This window comes from Panthera pardus, unplaced genomic scaffold (assembly GCF_024362965.1).
Source record: "Panthera pardus isolate Hobbes unplaced genomic scaffold, ASM2436296v1 HiC_scaffold_13, whole genome shotgun sequence".
Lineage (NCBI taxonomy): Eukaryota > Metazoa > Chordata > Mammalia > Carnivora > Felidae > Panthera > Panthera pardus.
In genome coordinates, this window is record NW_026526688.1 from 25,389,271 (window position 1) to 25,412,428 (window position 23,158).

The window sequence follows — 23,158 nt, forward strand, 5'->3', positions numbered from 1 at the left end:
CATTTTTCCCAGCACCATTTATTGAAAGGCTGTCTTCCCCATTGTGTATGTTCTTGCCTCCTTTGTCATAGATTAATTGACCATATAAATGTGACTTTATTTCTGTGCTCTCTATTCTGTTCTATTGATATGTGTGTCTATTCTGTGCCAGTACTCCACTGTTTTGATTACTACAGATTTGTAGTTGAAATCTGGGGTTGTAATACCTCCAGTTTTGTTTTTCTTTATCAGGATTGCTTTGGCTCTTTGGAGTCTTTTGTGATTCCATACAAATTTTAGTATTACTTGTTCTGGTTTTGTGAAGAATGTTGTTGTTATTTTGATAGAAATTGCATTTAATGTGTAGATTGCTATGGATAATGTGGACATTTTGACAATATTAATTCTTCCAACCAATAAAAACAATATATTTTCATTTATTTGTGTCACATTTAATTTCTTTCATCAGTGTTTTATGTTTTAAGAATACAGATCTTTCACTTCTTTGGTTAAGTTTATTCCTAGCTATTTTATTCTTTTTGGTGCAGTTGTAAACGGTGTTGTTTTTTTTAAATTTCTCTTTCTGCTATTTTGTTGTTAGTTTATAGAAATGCTGCCAATTTTGTGTATTAAATTTTTTTCCTGCCACTTTATTGCAGTTATTTATACTTCTAGTAGTTATTTGGTGGAGTTTTTAGGGCTATTTCTAGTATCATGTAATCTGCAAATAGTAACAGTTTAACTTCTTTACCAATATGAATGCTGTGCTAGGACTTACAGTACTATTTTAAATAAAAGTTGTGAGAGTGGACATTCTTATCTTATCCTGATCTTAGAGGAAGAGCTCTCGGTTTTTCACCATTGAGGATGGTGTAAGCTTTAGGTTTTCATATATGTCCTTTATTATGTTGAAGTATGTTACTTCTAACCCCATTTTGTTGGGAGTTTTTATCATGAATGGATGTTGAATCTTGTCAAATGCTTTTTCTGCATCTATTGAGAAGATCAAATGATTTTTATCTTTGGTTTGTTGTGGTGTATGATGTTGTTTGATTTGTGAATATTGAGCCAATCACCTTTGCATTCCAGGAATAAATCCCACCTGATCATGATGAGTGATCTTTTTAATGCATTGTTGTATGTGATTTGCTAATATTTTGTTGAAAATTTTCGCATCTATGTTCATCAAGAATATTGGCCTGTAGTTTTCCTTTTTTGTGGTGTCTTTGTCTGGTTTTGGTATCAGAGTAATGCCCACCTTGTAGAATGCATTTGGAAGCTTTTCTTCCTCTTCTATATTTTTGGAATAGTTTGAGGAGAATAGGTATTAAACCTTCCTTAAATGTCTGATAGAATTCCCTTGTGAATCTATCTGAAACTAGACCTTTATTTTTTGGTAGTTTTTTTTTTTTTTTTATTGTCAGTTCAATTTTATTACTTGTAAAACAATTCATTACTTGTTTTGGAAGATTGTATGTTTCTAGGAATTTATCCACTTCTTCTGTTGCCCAGTTTGTTGGCATGTAATTTTTCGTAGTATTTTCTTAGTACTCCTTTGTATTTCTGAGGTGTCAGTTGTTATTTCTCCTTTCTCATTTTTCACTTTATTTATTTGGGTCCTTCTTTTTTCTTAATGAATATCATTAAGGGTTTAATTTTATGTTTTCAAAGAACCTGGTCTTGTTTTCATTGACTTTTTCTTTCTTTTTTTTTCTTTTCTTTCTTTCTCTCTCTCTCTCTCTCTCTCTTTTTTTTTTTTTTTTGGCTCTATGTCATTTATTCCTGCTCTGATCTTTATTTTTCTTCTACTCATCTTGGGCTTTGTTTATTCTTATTCTAGTTCTTTAGCTGTAAACTAAGATTGTTTGTTTGATTTTTTTCTAATTTCTTGAGGTAGACCTGTATTGCTTTATACTTCCTTTTTGGAACTGCTTTTGCTGTGTCCCAGAGATTTTGGACCACTGTGCTTTCATATTCATTTGTCTCCATGTGTTTTTTTAATTTCTTCTTTGTTTGCTTCATTGATCTATTGGTTGTTTAGTATCATCTTGTTTAGTCTTCATGTGTTTGTGTTTTTTCCAGTATTTTTCTTGTGATTTACTTCTATTTTCATACCACTGTGGTAAGAAAAGATGTGTTGTTTGATTTTAATATTCTTATCCTGTTTTATGGCCTAATATGTGGATTCATTACGGACAATGTTTCATGTGCACTTGAAAATACTATATATTTTGTTGTTTTTGGATGGAATATTCTGTTATGTCCATCTGATCCAGTATGTCATTCAAAGACATTGTTTCTTTATTGATTTTATCTGTATTATCTATCCATTGATATAAGTAGAGTCTTAAGTACCCTAGTATTATTGTATTACCATAAATTTCTCTCTTTATGTCCATTCGTATTTGTTTTTCGTATTTAGGTGCTCCAGGTTAGGTGTGTAGATATTCACAAGTGTTATATCTTCTTGTTGAACTGATCCATTTATCATTATGTAATGTCCTCCTTTATCCTGTTACAGTCACTTAAAGTCTATTTTGTCTGGTACAAGTATTGCTACCTAACTTTTTTTTCCACTTCCATTTGCATAGTGAATGTTTTTCCATCCCTTTCGCTTTCATACTATATATATATGTCTTTAGGTGAGGTAAATTTCTTGTAGACAGCATATAGATGGGTCTTGGTTTTTGTTGTTGTTGTTGTTTTATCAATTCTGTCATTCTGTATCTTTTGATTAAAGTATTTAGGCCATTTTCATTTGAGGTAATTATTGATAGGCATATGCCTATTGCCATTTTTTTGGCAGTTTGGCAATGCCTATTGGTCATTTTTGTAGTTCTTTTTCGTTCCTTATTTTCTTGCTTTCTTTGTGATTGATGAATATCTATAGTGTTTTGTTTGGCTTTCTTTATTTTTTGTTTATCTATCATAGGTTTTGGGTCTGTGGTTTCCATGAGGTTCATATATAACATTCTGAGTTGATAGCAGTTCATATTCATTTGATGGTCATGTAAGTTCAAACACAAGGAAGGAAAGGAGGAAAATCTTGCTTTTTCTTTTTCCCTTTCTCATTACTTTTTACTCCCTTTTCCACGTTTTACATATATGTTGCCATATTTTATTTATTTTTTATTCATATTTTCCTTATGTCTAATTATAGCCACTTCTTTTCCACTTAAAGAAGTCCCTTTAACATTTCTTGTAAGGCTGGTATAGCGGTGTTAAATTCCTTTATCTTTTGTTTGTCTGGAAAACCCTTTATCTCTCCTTAAGATCTGAATGATAACCTTGTCAAATAGAATATTCTTTTTTATAGGGCTTTTTTTTCTGCTTAAACACTTTGAAATATCATGTATGTCACTCCCTTCTGACTTACAAAGTTTCTGCTGAAAAAGTAGTTGATAGCCTTACAGGTTTTTCCTTGTAGGTAACTTTCTGTTTCTCTCTGGATAGTTTTAAGATACTCTCTTTATCTTTAACCTTTGACATTTTATTACTATGTGCCATAGTGTGGAACTCCTTGGGTTCATCTTGTTTGGAACTCTCTGTGCTTCTTGGACTTAGATGTCTATTTCCCTCCAAGTGTAAGGAAATATTCAGTTATTATTTCTTCAGAAAAGTTTTCTGCACCTTTCTCTCTCTCTTCTTCAGGGATCCCTATAATGAGAATCTTTGTTCACTTGGTGTTGTCCAAGATCTCTTAATCTATCCTCATTGTTTAAAACATTTTTTTTTCTCTTTTTGCTGTTCCTTCATCAAAGCTTGTTTGCTTTCCATTATCCTTTCTTCTAGATCACTGATACATTTGTCTGCATCCTCTCATGTACTGTTGATTCCCTTTAGTATGTTTTTTTTTATTTCAGTTATTGTATTCTTCACCTTTTCTTCTATTTCTTCACCTTTTAATATTTTCTTTCTCTTTTTTGAAGCTCTTACTGAGCTCTTCCGTTCTTTTTTTTTTTTTAGTCCACTGGGCATTATGATCATTACTTTATGATCATTACTTTAAATACTGTATCAGGCATGTTTCTTATCTCTGTTTCATTTAGTTATTTTTTGAGGGTTTTTCTTCTTTCTTGTGGAGCATATTCCTCTAGCTCCCCATTTGCTTGACTTCCTGTGTTTGTTTCTACGGATTAGATGAAACAGCTACTTCTCAAGTTCAGGGAGTTGTCTTGCGTATGGTGTCCCCTATGCAGACCGTGGGCTTAGTGACTTTTGCTGGCTGGCTGGAGCTATGACTGTATATGGTAGTAATTTTTTTTTAAATCGTGGCCTTTGCAGAAAGAATAAGAAAAATAATAATGAAAGAAAGTAAGAAAATAGAACAGAAAAGGAAAAAAGAAAAGAAAAAAGAAAAAAAAAGAACAAAATCAAAAAGAAAAAAATTAAAACAAGACAAGACAATTTTTTTAGTGTTTACTTATTTTTGAGAGAGAGACAGAGCATGAGCCGGGAAGGGGCAGAGAGAGAGGGGGACACAGAATCAGCAGCAGGCTCCAGGCTCTGAACTGTCAGTGCCTGCAAACTGTGAAATCATGACCTGAGCTGAAGTCAGACGCTTAACTGACTGAGCCACCTAGGCGCCCAACAAGACACATTTTAAAAAGTAAAAAAACAAACAACATCAACAAAAAAACCATATATACATTTAATTAAAAAGTAAAAATTTAGGGATACCTAGGTGGCTCAGTTCATTAAGCATCTGACTTCACCTCAGGTGATCTCATGGTTTGTGAGTTCAAGTCCCTCGTCAGGTTCTGTGCTGACAGCTCAGAGACTAGAGCCTGCTTGGGATTCTGTGTCTCCCTCTCTCTCTGCCCCTCCCCCACTTGCTCACTCTCTCTGTCTCTCTCTCTCTCTCTCTCTCCAAAATAAATAAACATTTTAAAAATAAAGAAATAGGGCGCCTGGGTGGCTTAGTCAATTAAGCGTCCGACTTCAGCTCAGGTCATGATCTCAAGGTTCATGAGTTCAGGTCCCGCATCGGGCTCTGTGCTGACAGCTCAGAGCCTGGAGCCTGCTTCAGGTCTGTGACCCTCTCTGCCCCTCGCCCGTTTGTGCTCTGTCTCTCTCTGTCTCTCAAAAGGAAATAAACAGTTAAAAAAAGTTAAATAACAAAACCTCTACAAAACCATGGCCTATTTTCTGTGCCCCAACACTACAGGGTAACTGGGCTTGTGGGCTTGTGGACCCTGGGCTCACTGAGGTGGCAAACTCCCTGTGATGACTGGATTCATCAGTTATGGCATCAAGACCTGCCTTCTGAGGCATCAGGACCCTCCATTTATGGTTTCCAAACCTCTTCACAGCAGGCAAATCCTGCTATGGCCTGGGCTTTTAAGGTTGAAGGAGAGAGAGCATTTCCGAAGCGCCTCAGCCCTTTTAAACCTTGACTTCTCTTTTCTGTGTCTACATGACTAGGGCTAGCATGGGCTTGTGGACCCTGAGCTTGCTGAAGTTACAAGCTCCCTGAGATGACTGGGCCTGCCTGTTATGGTGTCTGGACCCTGCTCCTGTCTAGGCTTTTAAGGTGGAGTGGAAATATAAACCAGGCCATTCTCCGGTCCCTCTGACCTGGAGAGGTTTCTCATAATTCCTCTGCAGCTTGGCAGACTTCTGGTGAAGTCTCTTTTCTGTGCCAGTTGCTCTTTTAAACAATGTTTTTTTTTTCTGTGCCCAAAGACGGAGGGATCTGTTCCTGGTTCCTCAGTGCTATCCCTCCCCACTGCAGATTGCAGTGTTGCGGTGGGGTTCTCTTGGTTACCATCCATCTCTCTTGCTGTTCTCTTGCCATTCTCTCTGCCTTTGGTTGTTCAGTAGCTGTTCAGTCAATCTGCAGTTTTTCTTCACGAGGAACTGTTCTATTAATAGGTCGAATTTGGTGTGTTCCATGGAGGAGGTGATATCACAGTCTTCCTATGTCACCATCTTGAACCAGAACTCTATTAACATCCATTTCCAAGTGAGAGAATTGAATCACACATGTCAAAACCTAATTCCTACCCCTCATATAGCTCATAGTTTATTAGGTAGATAGACACTTGAGCTAAATGATTTCAAGCCATTGTGGTAGGTGTCACCATGGAGGTCTGATGGGCGTGTAGAAGAGGGTGAGGTGAGGAGAAATGAGAACTGTGTTTTCATTTGATGCTCACAGTGACCCTGTCGCATAAGGGATGCGAAGTGAGTTACTCATGATCATATAGAGAGGAAGGGGTATCTATGGGCTTCTACCTCCTGACTTAACTGCAGTGCCCCAGCTAGCTCCCACTACCGCCCATTCCAATTTTCAATGAGCTGTTTAATTACCAAAGAATTACCAGTATTTTCTGTCTAAAATCAGACCCTCTGAAGAGTACAGTTGTTATTACGAAATAGTGCATGGTTATGGGTGACATGTCAGTGTCAGTTGTCACTAACTTTTTCTAGAATTTCTTTTAATGTTATTTATTTTTGATTGAGACTGAGACAGAGTGAGAGCAGGGGAGGGACAGAGAAAGAGAGGGAGGCACATAATCTGAAGCAGGCTCCAGGCTCCGAGCTGTCAGCACAGAGCCCGATGCGGGGCTCGAACTCACAAACCGTGACATCATGACCTGAGCCGGAGTCGGACACTTAACTGACCGAGCCACCCATGCACCCATATTGTCAGCAACTCTTTAGCATCTTCAGTGTGTGTTGGGAAAAGGAGAAGGTGGAAAGATGTGGGTGGCAGGGAAAAAGGCATGCAGAGAGCATGTACGTGCCTTTCATATCAATACGTTTTTCTGATAGGATCTGGAGTCAGGATCTGAAAGTGGAGCAGACGCCATTTCAGTGAATCAGGCGCAAACGAATTTGTCTTCTCACACCGAATCCAGTGACCTACCATCTTGCACCCCAGTGGCCAGTTTTGGAACCAAACCCAAGTCTACGGTAAGTTGTGAGTGATAACAGTCAGTTTTAATTGAAATGCTGATGATCATAAGGTAAGAGTTGATATCTTATCCATTCAATATGGAAAAAAATACTCTTAGAGTCTTGGTTGCAGTAACTTGATAGCATTTAATTAAGTACAATCTCACATATGTTGCTTGCTTTATAATGGTAACACAAGTACTTCACTAAAACGGGTCATGGTTCTAGAATTACGCAATATATGGTACCAAATTTTGTTGCTGGATAATCGGATCTTTAAAGAACGAAGAATGAAAAATCTGGAGTTGGTTCTCCCTGAATTATTATTCTGACCACACTGCTTACTAGTCGGAAAATTACCTAAGACTAGATACATAGATAGAGAGATAGAGATATATAAAATCACACAAATCATAAATTTTACGTGGGTATTAATTGACATAGCTCAAGCTCATGTAAAAGACTTAAACACTTGGCACAAAATAAATACTGAATAAATGTAAGCTACTATCATTATTATGATAATGCTTCATCAACTTTACAGTGCTACCAAAACAAATAAAAGGAGAATTACTATGTATAATAGTATGGTATGGTGAATTGTAAATAAAAGACATTTTCCGTTAAGTAAAAAGTTGAACTGCTACAGGAAAGCAGTATTTGACTGTAAAAGGTAACATTTGTGGAGGAAGTAATTACTACTTCAAATATCTAAAGTCCCAGCAGCTCCAAAATAACCTTCCCTAGTTTAGTGAAAATCATAGTGGCATATTATTTTTTTAAATGCCGATGTTAGCTTAACACAGAGAAACAAGTTTGGAGTGCCTGTTTGCCTGATTTTAAAATAAAAGGCAAGTCTGAAATAGGTCTCAGAAGAGAATACTCTGAATTTAAAACATGGTAGATATGTTGAATTGCAGGAATATATAGAACATTTTTAAGGGAATATTTATAGAATACCTACTACATGCCATGCACTATGATAGATTAAAGACTGGGAGAGCGATAAGACATACTTTCTGTCTTTAAAAAGCTCACAATCTAGCAAAGGGGAGTAGGTACATAAACAGTGAAATGCATATGGTAGTGCTGTACATATTGGAAATGGCAGGAACCAATGACATACCACGTAATGCTATTTTAGGGTACAGTGAAAAAATAGGGTCAAAAATAATATGTGTCAACAGGCAGACTGCAATGAAATGGTGCTCTTCTGTTTCACAGTGTGTAATGAAGGTTAAGATGCAAAATTAAAGTATGAAACCAAATGATCTCATTTCACCATATTCTTACTGAGTACAAAAGATAAAAGCCTCTCAACAGTTTTAACTCGACGGTATAGGAACCGGTGGAGCATTGGCTTTTTGAATATTGGTACAGGTATGTGGCTGACACATCAGAAGTAAAAAAGGAAGGTGAATCCCCTTTTTAAAGGTATTTATTCTTAAATTCGCTTTTGAAAGCACCTGCTGATATCCTAAAGAGCTGTTCTTTTCTCTCTGATATTTGTTCTGTGTTCATCATTTACTTCAGAAAAATTACCATTGGTGTCTGCTATTTCTCCCTTGAAACATACATATTTTAGTGCGCGGTCACCTTGTCATTTTTAACAATTTATACAACTTTGTGTGAAGTTCCCTCGTTTTTCTTCAATACCCTCGTGTTTGTAAATGTGCTCAATATATTTCCATTGAGCTATGTTTATGTATTTTTATGGTAACCAACTATTGTAAAGTTTTAGAATGAGAAACATGAAGCCATCGGTTTTATCAGGACCTTGATTCTTTAGAATACTTTGAGATGGGTCTGTTTTCAAATGTTTCATGTTTTGCCACATCACTTGACCGAACTATTCACTCCACAGGCAAAATTAAGAAATGCTAAAGTCAGTTATGGAACAGAAACAGACGTTTTTGTGCGCTCCAGGTTAAATGTGTACTGAAAAGTTGTCAAGTTTGGATAAAATAGTACGTGACTGTCTCCCCAGATGTTCAGCTGTGACTTGTTACCTGGGTGCATGATCACAGCTTCACAGTGATGCCACAGCTCATTAGTCCGTAAGCACTGAGAACCACGAGACAGTGAACTCAGGCTCCAAACACACAAGACGACCAAAAACTACTTGACCCAATCTCGACCAATACCACAGGCAGTTCGACAACTGTACATGGAACTCTGTCCAGCTACTGAACTATAATTTAGTAAAATTCTCCAGCAGGCCATGAGAAGGACCCAGAAATAAACACTCCACTGTCACAGACAGCTGACTTTTAGGAAATTTCTTACTGAAAATGGCCAATAATGAAAATAGCTTGAGGAGCAGGCTTTTTGGGGGGTGTAAGAAGGGTCATTTTTTTTGCGGGGGGGGGGGGTGTCGTTTTAATGTGTGTGTGTATATTTTATTTTGTGTTATTATTGGTGTTGACTATTTTGAGTACAGTTCCTTCTTACTACAGTTTGAAAATAATTCTTTGGCTGTGGATCACCTCTCTGTTTTTAGTTTGTTTCTTGGCTGGAATACAGAATTTTACCTATTTTATGAGAGAGTAAATAGGTTCTTTTCCCTTCAGTTTGGAGCTTGGGAAATAGATAATGTGTAACGGCAGTCTGGCTATTTTGTGAAAAGAGAGAAAACTCCAGTATCCTACATAGTCATTCTTTTCACAGGGAATTGAAGTTTCAATGTTAATATTAAGTAGAAACATTAAATTCTAAGAACACCTACTTCTAACATCTACCCATCACGAACTAACCTTCTGCTCCATCGTGTCATATTTTTACAAAATGTTTACTTTTATTTCATAATTATTTAATGTTACATTTGATTTGCTGCTGTGAAATCTATTTATAATGGTGACTAACTACCACAAATATTTGGCTTTCCTTTTGTACGTAGGACCTCTCTGGGTTTCCAAGTGCCTATTTTTTCAATAAGATTTCTTCTTTTATATGTATTATTAGAACAGGACCAAGGGGTAATCTTCAGATATTTCATGAATACTATGTATATATCATGCCAAAAAAATGAGCGTTAAGGTATATTTCAGGGATGTGTTTCACACAAAAATGAAAAAGTTGAAAGGTAGGATACCCAGTACCAAAAAAACACATTAGATAAAAGAGGTCTAGTGTTTTGTGTCCAAAAAATCACCAGTTTCTCTCCCCAAATCTTTGTTTTGTTCCTTTGAAACAGTGTCATAATGCCTTTCTTGAGAGACACTTTCACAAACAACCCATGATTAGTCATATTGTTTTAAACAAAGTCTCTGACTCACTATAGAAGGATATACTGGCGTCCTTCCAGCTATGGTAATCGGTTGTTTGAGTTGTTCTTATATTCATTAATATGGGGTTGTAACATGAAAGATTTTAAAGCTCAGCACTAAAACCTCAGGGTTTTTTTTTTCCTAAACATACTTATAAGTGTAAGTCTTCATTAAATTATTATTAATCATTAAGAGATAAACTGAGCCCTAGATAACAAAAAAAAAACACCAGTGCATTTCATTTGTAGAATAAGTAACTGGAGGAACAGGGAGAGTCTAGTATTCTACAGAATAATCAAGAGCATCATTCAGAGCAGTGCAAGGATATGTTTTCAATTTAGTCTAAATTCCCCTTCCCTCTGTCTCCCAAAAACTTCTTTAGTTGCCCTGTGATAGAATTCTAATAACAGTGATGAAACCCTCAATCATTTGGGCATGTTGGAACCACAGCTAGACAGAGCAGCTTTGAGTATGTCCTCAACTATCTAAAGGAATTTGGGAACATATTGGCATTCATATCAGAATGTATTACACACTGGAAAATAACCCTTTTATTAAAGACATCAAAAACAGAAATTATTAACCTTCATTATTGTAATGGCTACAGGGTAAAAAAGACAAATCCATCTTATTTTAGCTCAAGGTGGCAACAGTGGGTCTCATTCTACAGATTGAATACACCCCTCATCTTTTCATTATTACTACCAAAATAGCCATGAGACAGATGAGGGGAAACATCAGCTCATGTGAGGATGGGAGCTTCAGGCAGGCAAAAGCACGCCCAGCCGGACAATGCCACCTCCTCTGGAGAGCAGTTCAGAATAAATCTTGCCTACCGGCTGCCATGACGTGACGCAAATAGAGCTCAGAAGTGGACCCTGACTGCAGTTCATGATCATTTCTCGATGACTTTTAAAAAGACTCCAATACTGCAATCAACCTGATAGTCCAGCCGCTTTTACTGACAGTTCCAAAAATTGTGTGGTCACTCTACTCTGTTGTTGAAGAGAACACTATCTCAGTACGACCCCAACACAACTGTTTATGCTATAGTCGGTTTAGTGGGGCATTTACATACAATTATTTTTCGACCCTCTGCATGATAGAAGGCAAGTAGTACTATTCTGGTCTGGCATTCACTTACCAACAGCATTGTCATCCCTTAAAAATATAAATCTTTTGGGGCACCTGGGTGGCTCTGTCGGTTAAGCAGCTGACTCTTGATGTCTGCTCAGGTCATAGACTTGCAGTTTGTGAGTTCGAGCCCCGTGTCAGACTCTGCACTGACAGGGCAGAGCCTGCTTGGGGTTCTCTCTGTCTCTCTGCCCCTCCCTACCTTTCTTTCTCAAAATAAATTAACTTTTTAAAAAAAGCATAAATGTTTTGAGGTGCAGAGAAAAGGAGGGTGATGGCACAGTGTAAGAATTTTAACATTATATTTTATTTCTTTTTTCTAAAACTTTTTTGATGTTTATTTATTTTTGGGAGAGAGAGACAGAGCATGAGTGGGGGAGGAACAGGGAGAGAAGGAGACACAGAATCTGAAACAGGCTCCAGTCTCTGAGCTGTCAGCACAGAGCTCGATGTGGGGCTCAAACCCACGAACCGTGAGATCATGACCTGAGCCAAAATCAGACCCTTAACCTATTGAAACACCCAGGTGCCCCAACATTACATTATTTTAAATGAATGTTATTCAAGTTCAGGTCATTAAAAAACAATATCTTTTTTCCCTTTTTTCACCCCATGAAATATTATTCAGTCTACATTTTTCTTGAAACTATCAATTTATATCTTGGCCACTGTACATACGAGAGCCACAAATTGTCACTCATTGTATTTCTGTGAATCTATATCTGTAACTGATAAAAGCAGAGACAAAAAGAATATGAACTTTAAGAAAGAGCCAGAAGTTTTATCCGGGTAATGATTATGGAGAAAAGCATGTTTGCACGTGTAATAATAATATCAAATGTAAGAAGGACAAACATGTATGAAGTGCACACTCTGTGGCAGATATATTATGGATTAGTAAGGCGTAGTTCATGAATCCTTACAACAGCCTTTGAGCTAGATGCCATTATTTCCTAGACTTCATAGAAGAGGAGACTGATATGTATAATGGCTAATCTGAGCTGCCTATGGTCTCCTGGTAGGAAGGCATGTGGCCAGATACTTCATGCTCCCCCTAAGACTGATTTATTCAGAGATTCGCCTGCTAACCACCTGGCTTCAGAACCAACATAAATTGGTTTGAAAGATTCTTATGTCGGAGACAAATTGTCACTGATGTTTGAATTATCGGAGTGCACAAGAACAGTTTACTTGTGCAATAAAGAATGGGGGCTGGTTCATCAGAGCATGGCATAGGCCATATTGTGCTAACATCATTTTCTAAATCATCCATCTACCATGGATTTTATGTGTGTTTATATGTACAGTATATCAGATTTTATATACATATGTTTGTACCTATTCATATCAGAATATATATACATATATGTGTGTATATGTGTATATACAGACATACATTCCCTAGTGTTATTTTCCAAGAACCCGTGTTGAATAATTCTCAATTATATGGTTCAAATTAGTAATTATTAAATTTTTATATAGTCATAAAATTATTATTCAGTATAAGTTTTTATAATATCTTTTTTATATAAGACAATTTCTCAGGATAAACACAGAAACCACAAAGGCAGACTTATTCATTGTTACCAGGTATGAGATGTGGTAGTATCTTTATCTGGGATAGGACATTTAAGGTTTGAAAAGGTTTGAGAAAGGGTTTCAAAAGAGAAAAGCTCATAAGATAGAAGACATAGGTTAATGGACACTTTGACAACCAATAATCAATTTAATTGTTGCATCTTTAAAAGGAGGACTTCCATGTAAGGCTGCTTAAAAATAAAAAAAATATATAAAGCTTAGCCTTTAAATGTGGGAAGACTCAATATCTGTGTGAGATTCTCAAAAGACTGAGTTTTGAAGATTCAGTCAGTTATCCAGTGAAATGATCTGATGAGCATAGAACACCTTTGTTACAAATAATACACTTCAGACACATTGACGGGAATTATTTTTTTCAGGTTTATTTCCTAGTGGAGAATTCCACAGTATCCTTTTTGCAGTAAATTAGGCTGTGCTTCATGGATATGTGAAAAACAATTCTGCTAAGGAACTATAAAACACTGTTGCATTTGTCTCAATTATACAGAATTTCAGTAAAATTACACGTGATCCAAGAAAGAAAAGAAAAACCATCAGGGGCTCCCCATAATACTTTCAGTGTAAACTAGATTTTATATCTAAATTCAATCACCTATCTTAGGCATACTATCATTAAGCTAACCTCATTATATGTTTGTGATATATTAAATGGCAGGCATTAAAATTGAAAACAAGTATATAGATTCTGGAGTCCAAATCACATTATTTTAAAATATATTTTAAAACCCAATTCATACACATAATTTTAGTATTATCTGTGTTTTGTCTTACCAAGGTATTATATACTACATTTTTATATCATATACTATATTTTTGTTTAAATGGTTATCAGATGATTATTTTTAACACAGCTGGTAATTTCCCCAAATGCTGTCCACTGTTTAAAATAAAATAGAGGGATAGGGGCTCCTGGATGGCTCAGTTGGTTGAGCCTCAGACTTCAGCTCAGGTCATGATCTCGTGGTTTGTGAGTTCAAGCCCCGCATTGGGCTCTGTGCTGACAGCTCAGAGCCTGGAGCCTGCTTCTCTTAATTTATTTATTAAAAGTAAGTAAACATTAAAAAAAATTTTTAAACAAAATCGAGGGGTAAAACATTGTCATTTTTACAAAGATGAACTACAAATACTCTTTTTTATTGAAGTCTTGGGAAAACATACAAGGTAATACATAAAATTAATTAGAATTTAAATAGTATTTCATAATGTCACATATGATAAGAAATAACATAGTAAAGGAAAAAATGACATGTAATTTTTAAAGAAAGTTTTGTCAGCCTCTTCTGAAACATCAAAAAAATTAAATTAGTACAGCTTACCATTAGTAAATGCAAGAACGTAATGGTCTTAGAAAAATGCCTTTGATTATAATGCTTTTGAGTGTGGCAATTTTACTTTGACATAGAAAAGCAGTAACATTAAAGTATGTGGATTTTTAAAGAAATATTTGTCTTTGTTCACTAAGATTCTCATTGTTTATGAGAAAGAAAAATAAGGCACAATTTATAACTTTTTTAAAGAAAAACTGAGCCACCAGAGGATTGGGAAAAAATGTATTTAAAAAGGACATCATTCTGTGATGATTATAATGAAATATTTCTTAGAATTCTATGATTGTAAAGCATAAAGGAATCCATTCACATATTCTGGATTTTGAAATAATAGATAAATATGTAATTCATTAACCTTGGGCTTTGAAAAATAGAAACATTTTTATAGTCATTTGCTTTTATATTTAAAATAAATTCAAAATTCTCATTTCTAGTGTTTGAAGATACTGACATCTGTTTCCAATGCATTCACACATTAATTCATGACAGTCTCATTTGGGGTGAGTTATTTGATCTCTACAATGACCTCCTCACATCAGCCTTTTCCCTTTGAATCTAGGAGCTTCATTTTGTCAAAAATAAGCATAATTCGTACCCAGATACACTGATTCTTAATACTAAACACTGAGTGCATGGTATTGGAAGAATTTTTTGATTTGGCAAAATTATTTCTGTCTTATTTGTGTTTAGTTTATAATAATCTAATTAGTTGGAACAGAATTCCTAAAGCCAAAAAAAAAAAAAAAAAAAAAAAAAGAGGGAGAGATGCAGAAATGGATCATATGGGATCATGGGACAGTGGAAATTTAGTAGATTGCTTAAGGGCAAAATAAGCCATCATCTCCACAACCTAAGGTTTAGTCGTATGAATAGTACTTTTGTATGTTATCATCATTACAATGAGAAAAATTTAGTTTTTCCATGCGCTGATGTTACTTCTCGAATCCAGCTCATATTTTCATCCAAGAGAAATAACAACTTCCAGTTATTTCTGGGCGATGTAAAATGGCAAGCCGACAGCATGCCACATCACAGCAACCAGGAATATAATTCATAGCACTAAGCAGTAATAGTAACCAGTAAGCTATTTTCGCGGAGTCCTCACTTTCTTCGTTTCAGACCTAGTTGTCCCAAAGCTTTAATTACATATTAAATATATTCCTTGCTTTTTAACTTTTCCCCTTTGATTCTTTGACGGATAATTAATTTTGCCCCTGGCGTCTGGTGGCCTCAACTGGTTCGAGACAGCTGAAGTCCGTCGAAATGCTGAACTGAGGAGTCCGTGTGAATACTCAGTAGCAGTTACACAGAGTTTACAGAGAGGGCCTCCTGAACTATAGTTGTGAGCTGTCCGCCACGTAACCAATTTCTAAATGAAAAAATAAAACCATCAGCCATGTATTTGAGTATTCTGAATATCACACATCTAAACATTTGGAGTCATATAACAAAAATAGGAAAGTAAAGGAATTATTTGCTTTCTATTTATTACGTCCCCAAACACCATCACTTGGGAAATATCAATATTCCTGACTATTCTGGGTATTTACTGAACATTTTATGTGTTCATTTCTGTTTTTAATCAGTTCATATTCTTTACGTCATTATCGCCACTGTCATTTTTAGTGATCCTGTTTTCTTCCCACTGTAATGACTTCATATAATCCAGATGAATTCTGGATTTGTAAACTTCAAAGTAAAATCAGTTGATGTTCATGAAAATGACTCTTATTGTTTTCTGTTCACAGTAAATCTCTTTATTTTATTTTGTTGTTTTATTGATTCATTTTGAAGGCCCTATCTGTGTATGTAAATACTATAGTAACTCACCACACAAGCATTTATCAAATTAGCCATAGTGTGAAATACAGAGACTCATCCAAACAGTCCAAAGTAACTGAATAAAATCAGTGCTGTTCAGATTGTGCTCTGGGAACCCCCAGAACTGCCTTCCTCCACCTGCCCCAGCAAGACTTATTTACTTTTATCTCTTTTATATATTGGCCTTATGAGTGCTATCTTCTTTGGTCAATCCATAGGATAAATTTTGTTCAAATCCTAGACTAAACAAACTATAGGAGCAAGAAAATGTTGAAGATTTTTTTTTGCGTGTCTAAGGAGCTTCTGATATATATCTGCTTCGTTTCCAAGATCATCATGGTAAAGCCGCCCCCGGAACTTCCATGCTGCTAGGGCAAGGTATTCATTCCTAAAGTTTCGTCACCACTGAGTCCTGAACTCTGGGAGATAAGAAATAAGAAAGCGTGAGAGAGAGCAGAGTCTGGATCAGAGCAACTTGACTTAGCCTGGGTCTGGGGTTCTGCTCGCCTAGATCATTAAGCTTGTAAATGTGAAACAAATGCAGTACTGTAGAACATTGGGTTGTAGATAGATAGGTTTGCCTTTTTGTTTGTTTACTTTGTTTCTATTGGGGAATAAAGTCAGAATTTAGATTATTTTTAATAGATGAACATTTAGAACTCAGAACTAGTAGAATTTCCATTTAGATATATTTCCTCAGCAAATATCGGCTAAGTACTTAATTTTACATTTGGAATTTTGTTGTATCAAAATTGTACAATCATTTCCCTACTTGTAAGACATTTGTAGTTTTTTGTTCTATTTGTATATTTACTATACATAACACTACAATGGGCAGTTCTATATATTTTTTATCTGTATTTCTAATATTGTCTTATGTAGTTTCATAGACCAAAAAGTAGTTGCATATTTGTTAAAGAGAATTTTTTTATTTCTAGTAATATTGAACTTCTCTTATATTTATCAGACGTTTATACACCTTACTTTAATAAAAACGTAAAGAACAATGTTCTTAGCCATATGTAATAACTGGCATGTTCGTATCTTCATAATATTATTCTACATTTTACTTAAAAAGTATTTCTAATTTATAATGCAGGTGAGCAGTAATATACTATTAATGTTATGAAATCTTTTTTTTTTTTTCCAAGAAGCTATAATAACTTGTGACGGCTATGTGTAAGCTACTCTGCTAGGCACTGGGGTAGAGTTTAAGGAAAGAAAAGGTTGGGGGGAGACGACATGATTGGAATCTCTGGACTCAGACTCTGGGACCAAGAATTGCCTGGAGAAGCTGCATTGGTGAGTGCTTCTGGGAGACAGACATGTATGGAGGTGAGGAAGGCCAAAGTGGTCAGTAGGCAGAATTGGTTCAAACAGTAGCAGCTATGGCCTCAGCTGATTCTGTGGAGGTCTCTGGAGCTGGGTATTTCTTCAGCATTGTCCCAAATTGAGGAAGGGGGTTAGACCTCTGTATCCTTGCACCAGCTGATTATCAGTCTTAGGCTGCCCCTAGAAAATGACGTAACTCTGAGTGAGGCAGGTCCTTGCTGCCAAGGCCCTTTCCCAAAGGGTATTTCCCACACTGATAGCAGCAAAGGAACTGATGTACTTGGCCCTGAGGAGGGAGAAGTAGCCTCGCAGTCTCCTCCACACAGGCCATGACCTTCACCTTCATAGGGTGCATTCTCTGATGCAAGCACAGGTACCCAAGCACATGCTTGTGAAAAGATATAACAAGAACCAAATTATAGTTATTAAGACCCAAAGGGAACAACCATAAGGAACAGGAAAGATGCAGACTCAGATATACCATTGAAGGTAGAACTCATAGGGTTTGAAAATTGACGTTTTGCAAAGGATTAGCAAAAGGAAAAAATTAAAAGTGGATCCAAGATTTACATCTTGAAGAAGTAAGACAATGGTAGGGTCACTAACTAAGGGAGTAGAGAAGCAAAGGTAGAAAAGAGGAGAAAAAGGAAGGTTTTTAAGCCAACCTTATTTTAATGTATATTTTACATACAATAAAATATACCTATTTTGGGGCACCTGGGTGGCTCAGTCGGTTAAGCCGCCGACTTTGGCCCAGGTCATGATCTCGTGGTCCTTGAGTTCGAGCTCCACGTCGGGCTCTGTGCTGACACCTCAGAGCCTGGAGTCTGTTTCAGATTCTGTGTTTCCCTCTCTCTGACCCTCCCCCATTCATGCTCTGTCTCTCTCTGTCTCAAAAATAAATAAACGTTAAAAAAAAATACACACACACACACACACACACACACACACACACACACCTATTTTAAGCGTGCATACCTCCAGGATGTTTTTGGTAATAACAAAAAGAAGGAAAAACCAAGGCTAGCAGAGGAAGTTTTATTGAGGGAAGTTATATTATCCTTTTTTTTTTTTTTTTTTGGTATTGTTTTACTGTTTTTCCAGGAATGTGATCTTAGCTAAACATGCACTACCTGATAGAATGAAATCACAAACAAGCTAATTTTTTATTACATCTTCCACAACCAACACCCATGTCAGCGACTTTTCTTCCTCCTTGATTAGACAAAAACTCAGGGACTCCCATGAGTCTTACTAAACACTCTTAAATAATACAATCGCTTTAAATTCCAAAAGGTAGCAGTATTGAATCAGAAATGAGAAGGTTCAATATGTATAATAATCAGCATTTTAATCTTCCTTTACTTATAAGACTTACTCCCTCTTTCTTAGTTTGGTCTGCCTGCAGCCAGGGGAGGTTGGGAGTGGGGCTCAACTTCCTTTTCCTTCCTAGCTCACCCCATTCATCACTGGCTAGAAGCTGTGTAATGAGAAGTGAGATGGAAAGTAGAATAGAAAAGATCTCACTGGATGAGATGTTCCAGAAACTGTTACCTGCTGTATCCGTTATCCGTTGCTATGTAACAAAGCATATTTAAACTTTGTGTCCTAAAATAGTTATTATTTCTCGTGGTTTCTAATAAGTTCAGAATATAAAAGAAACTCTGGTATGTGGTTCTAGCTTAAAGTATCTCATGAGGCTGCAGTCAAATGTCTACTGGGATGCAGTCCTCTGTCAGCTTTACAGGGGCTACAAGAATCACTTGTAAATTGGCTCACTTGTGTGGCAGAGATTAGTGCTGGAAGATTTGTTCTCTTCTATGTGGATCTCTCAGGAGGGCTGCTTGAGTGTCCTCGTACATGGCACCTGGCTTCCCCCAGCGAGAGTCCAAGAAATTAGGAAGTCAGCCTAGCATGCCGGCCATATTCTGTTGGTCATACAGACCAGCCCTGGTTGAATATGGAAAGAGACCACACGGAAAATGTTTACAAAGGTGAGAATTATTGAAGGCCATCTTGAAGGCTGATCAGCAAATGAGCCGTGTCTTTCATACATGCAAAGACATTCACCTCCTCCAAAGGCCTTCAGAAGACTCCTCTCATGACAGCATCTTTGCCATCTTCAAGATCTTGTTATATTAATGAAATCCAAATTTAGATGAGACTCCCAAGATATAGTTCCTCGAGTAAGGCCTTTGGGCATAGTTCCTCTTCATCTGAAGACCTGTGAACATACCCAGTGATCAGTGCTATGATAGATACAGCATAACCACTATAAATTCTCCCATACAAAAAGGGAGAAACGGGATGCACACAGGAGTCAGGACCTGCAGAAATTCTGAAAAACAGCATGGCAGATATTTGAATGGTTTTGACTAGAAATCATTCCTGCTACTACCTGGGAGTTAACTCTCCGTGGTTCCGGGTTCATCCCTTTGAGATCTTGGTTCCGCCCTTTGAGTCACGCTTCCTTTTTCTTATGAAATGACCACTGTTTGCAGCTGAGTAGTTTTCTCATCTTGGTTTCTGCCTATAGAGTTTGGGGGTTCCAAAGTCCTCCATTGGTTTTGCACTATTTCTGAATCTTTTGATCTAAGATAAAGGTGTTTCTGCTAATATAATCTCTTTGAAATTTTGTGCATCTCCTGTGTGTCTTTTTTTTTTAAGTTTATATATTTATTTATTTTGAGAGAGAGAGTGCATGAGCAAGGGAGGGACAGAGAGTGAGAGGGAGAGAGAGAGAATCCCAAGCAGGCTCCACACTGACAGCATCAGAGCCTGATGCAGGGCTCGATCTCACAAACCAAACCATGAGATCATGACCAGAGGTGAAATCAAGAGTAGGTTGTGTAACCAGATGAGCCACCCAGGCACCCCCGGCATCTCCTGTGTGTCTTATTAGAGCTTACTCCATTAGATGGAGCCAACTTACAAATGTCTTCAAGATAAGTCTCCCTGCCTCAGACCCCTGCTGAATCATCTTAGAGGCAGTGCCCTGATGATTCTTAGAAATCCTTTGTTTAATATAAAGGATCTTTGATGTATACCCTAAACATCCTTAGTGAGCTTTTTGTGTGGACAGTTGCTTTTTTTTTTAATTTTTGTTAATGTTTATTTATATTTGAAAGAGAGAGGGAGTGTGAGCAGGGGTGGGGCTCAGAGAGACGGAGACAGAATCTGAAGTAGACTCCAGGCTCTGAGCTGTGAGCTGTCAGCACAGAGCCCGATGTGGGACTTGAACTCAACGAGCAGTGACATCATGACCTGAGCTGAAGTTGGACTTTCAATCTGCCAAGCCACCCAGGCGCCCCTGTGTGGACAGTTTTCTCAGGCATTATCTTAAATATTTTTGAGGACTGGGCAAAGGATTTCATCTTTAGTTATATTGTTTTGGCTGCAACCTAGATTTGATCTTACCTAGAAACATTTTCCTTTTTTAAATTTTTTTAATGTATATTCATTTTTGAGAGAGAGTCTGTGTGTGCAAGTGTGGGGCAGGGGCGGGGGGGGGGTGCATGGAGAGAAGGAGACACAAAATCTGAAGAGGACTCCAGGCTCTGAGCTGTCAGCACAGAGCCTGAAGCGGGACTTGAACTCACAAACCATGAGATCATGACCTGAGCCCAAGTGGGACACTTAATTGACTGAGACACCCAGGCGCCCCTGGAAACATTTTCTTAATTTTCGTATTTATTGTCTGAGGAGGCTGGGAAGAAGCTTCTGTCTTTCCTTTTGCATTTTAGTATAAGTAATAAGAAGTCAGGCAATACCTTTAACCCAGTCTGGAAATCTCCTTTGCTAGATCCCTAAATACCTTACATATATATTTTTTTGATTTCCACAGTACCACATACAACTGTACTGCTAACTATGCTGTTGCTAAAGAAGAAGGATCCTTTTTTCCTAGTAATACTTTCCTCACTTTTCTTTAAGCTCTCCCTGAAAGCTTCCTCAAAGGCCATCCAGCTGGTGTTAGCAGTATCTTTGGTTTCCTTTAGGCTTTTTTTTTTTTTTTTTTTTTTTTTTTTTTTACAAATCAACCCTAATGTATGGCTCAAAACAATAGTAATCACCATGTCATGGTTTCCATGTACGAGAAATTCAGGAGTGGCCCAATCTTGCAGTTCCAGTACAGGGTCTCTCCTGAGGTTGCAGCCACGTAGGAGTGGAAGGTCCGCCTCCACAATGGCTTACTCACACAGTTGGCCAATTGGTCTTTCCCCATGTAGGTCTCTTCACAAGACAGCCTTAGTATCCTCCCATCACAGCCGCTGGTATCCCCCAGGGTGAGAATTCTGTGAAACCGAGGCAGGAGTTGCAGTGCTTTTTATGAGCTAGCTTTGAAAGCCATACACCATGATTTCTGTTGTATTCTTTTTGGTCATAAAATACCCATCAGTGTGGGAGGGGGCTTTCTAGGGCATGTTTAACAGGAAGCAGAAATCATTGGGAGCCATGTTGGAGTTTAGCTACCACATCTCTAATTCCTTTAGTGGACTCTTTACATCTCTGTTTTCACTGGTCACTTATTTTTTCTGCAGCCCCTAGGAATACAGACACTTTTTTTTTTTTTAATGTTTATTCATTTTTGAGAGAGAGAGAAAGAGAGCATGAGCGGGGGAGGAGCAGAGAGAGAGGGAGACATAGAATCCAAAACAGGCTCCAGGCTCTGACCCTTCAGCACAGAGCCCAACGGGGGCCTCGAACTCACAAACCGCGTGTTCATGACCTGAGCGAAAGCCAGACACTCAACTGACTGAGCCCCCCAGGCGCCCCGGAATGCAGACACTTTTAACTTCTCCTAGCTGGGGCTTGTTTACCCCTCTGGTCAGTCCCTTGAACAGGTCCTTAAATTACGCCACTCATACATCTCTGATCTATAAGAAACACTAACATGCCTTTTCCTGAAAGAGCTAGGAATCCACCTGCTACGAATACAGCCACATCTCCTTTGATTCATCACCAAATAGGCAGGCCGCTCAGTCCAGATCAGGTTCCTGTGTCCCCCATGCTACAGCGACACATATCAGCCTCTCCATGTCCAGAAGGTCCGTTTGAAGTCCCTTTAACCAGCCTTGAAATGAGAGCAAACACCCTACTTACTAACACTTCTTTGTAGGGCAGGATGTAGGGGAAAACTCCTAGCACACTAAAATCTCTCCCGAAAGTCATTTCTTCCAAAATCTTCTGATTCCCAATCCTATTATATCCTTTGAGGGTGGGGGTGGGGGATAATTAAGTGTTCTCTCATACGTCTCCTCAAAATACTTTTTGCAACCTCTATGTTTTCATCTTTATCACAACTCACTTTGATATCAAATCTGTCACCTTAGGGTTTAGGTCCAAACCTCAGTTTTAACGTTGATCACAGAGGATCTGTGTCCTGAGCTGTGACGATGAGCGCCAGGACCACATTAGCTCTCTGGGACCCTCTGAGAGATAAGAACGCTTTGAGCAAGGTAAAATCACAGATTCAAAGTTAAGGTGGTATTTTTTGGTCATTCACTAAAACTGTATTCTATCACATAGGCCTGAGTGGAGGGAATTAGGTCAGGCTGACTCCAGGGGAATAAAGATGATACATTCTCATGTAGTTGTTACATGGGCAGCAGGAATAGGCACCAAGAATACCTGCTTATATTTATACTCAGGCTGAAGGACTATTTTTCTTAAATTTTTCACAACAATAGAATACTAAACGTAATTTTTTTCTTAGAAAATTCCTGAAAACTTTCGTTAAAATATTATCATCAAGCCAGAAAGTAATTACTGTATATATGGGAAAAACTATATAATGCC

At 37.4% G+C, this 23,158-nt stretch overlaps 1 protein-coding gene across 7 annotated transcripts in view; it reads left to right on the top strand.

The window, feature by feature from the left end:
- DLC1 (DLC1 Rho GTPase activating protein) overlaps positions 1 to 23,158 on the top strand; it is a 557,617-nt gene that overhangs the window by 252,017 nt on the left and 282,442 nt on the right. For all 7 annotated transcript variants that reach the window (XM_053900920.1, XM_019466767.2, XM_053900921.1 and 4 more), the window contains one exon: positions 6,757 to 6,897. In XM_053900920.1, the coding sequence (XP_053756895.1) occupies positions 6,757 to 6,897 (141 nt within the window). The remainder of the gene's footprint in view (positions 1 to 6,756; positions 6,898 to 23,158) is intronic.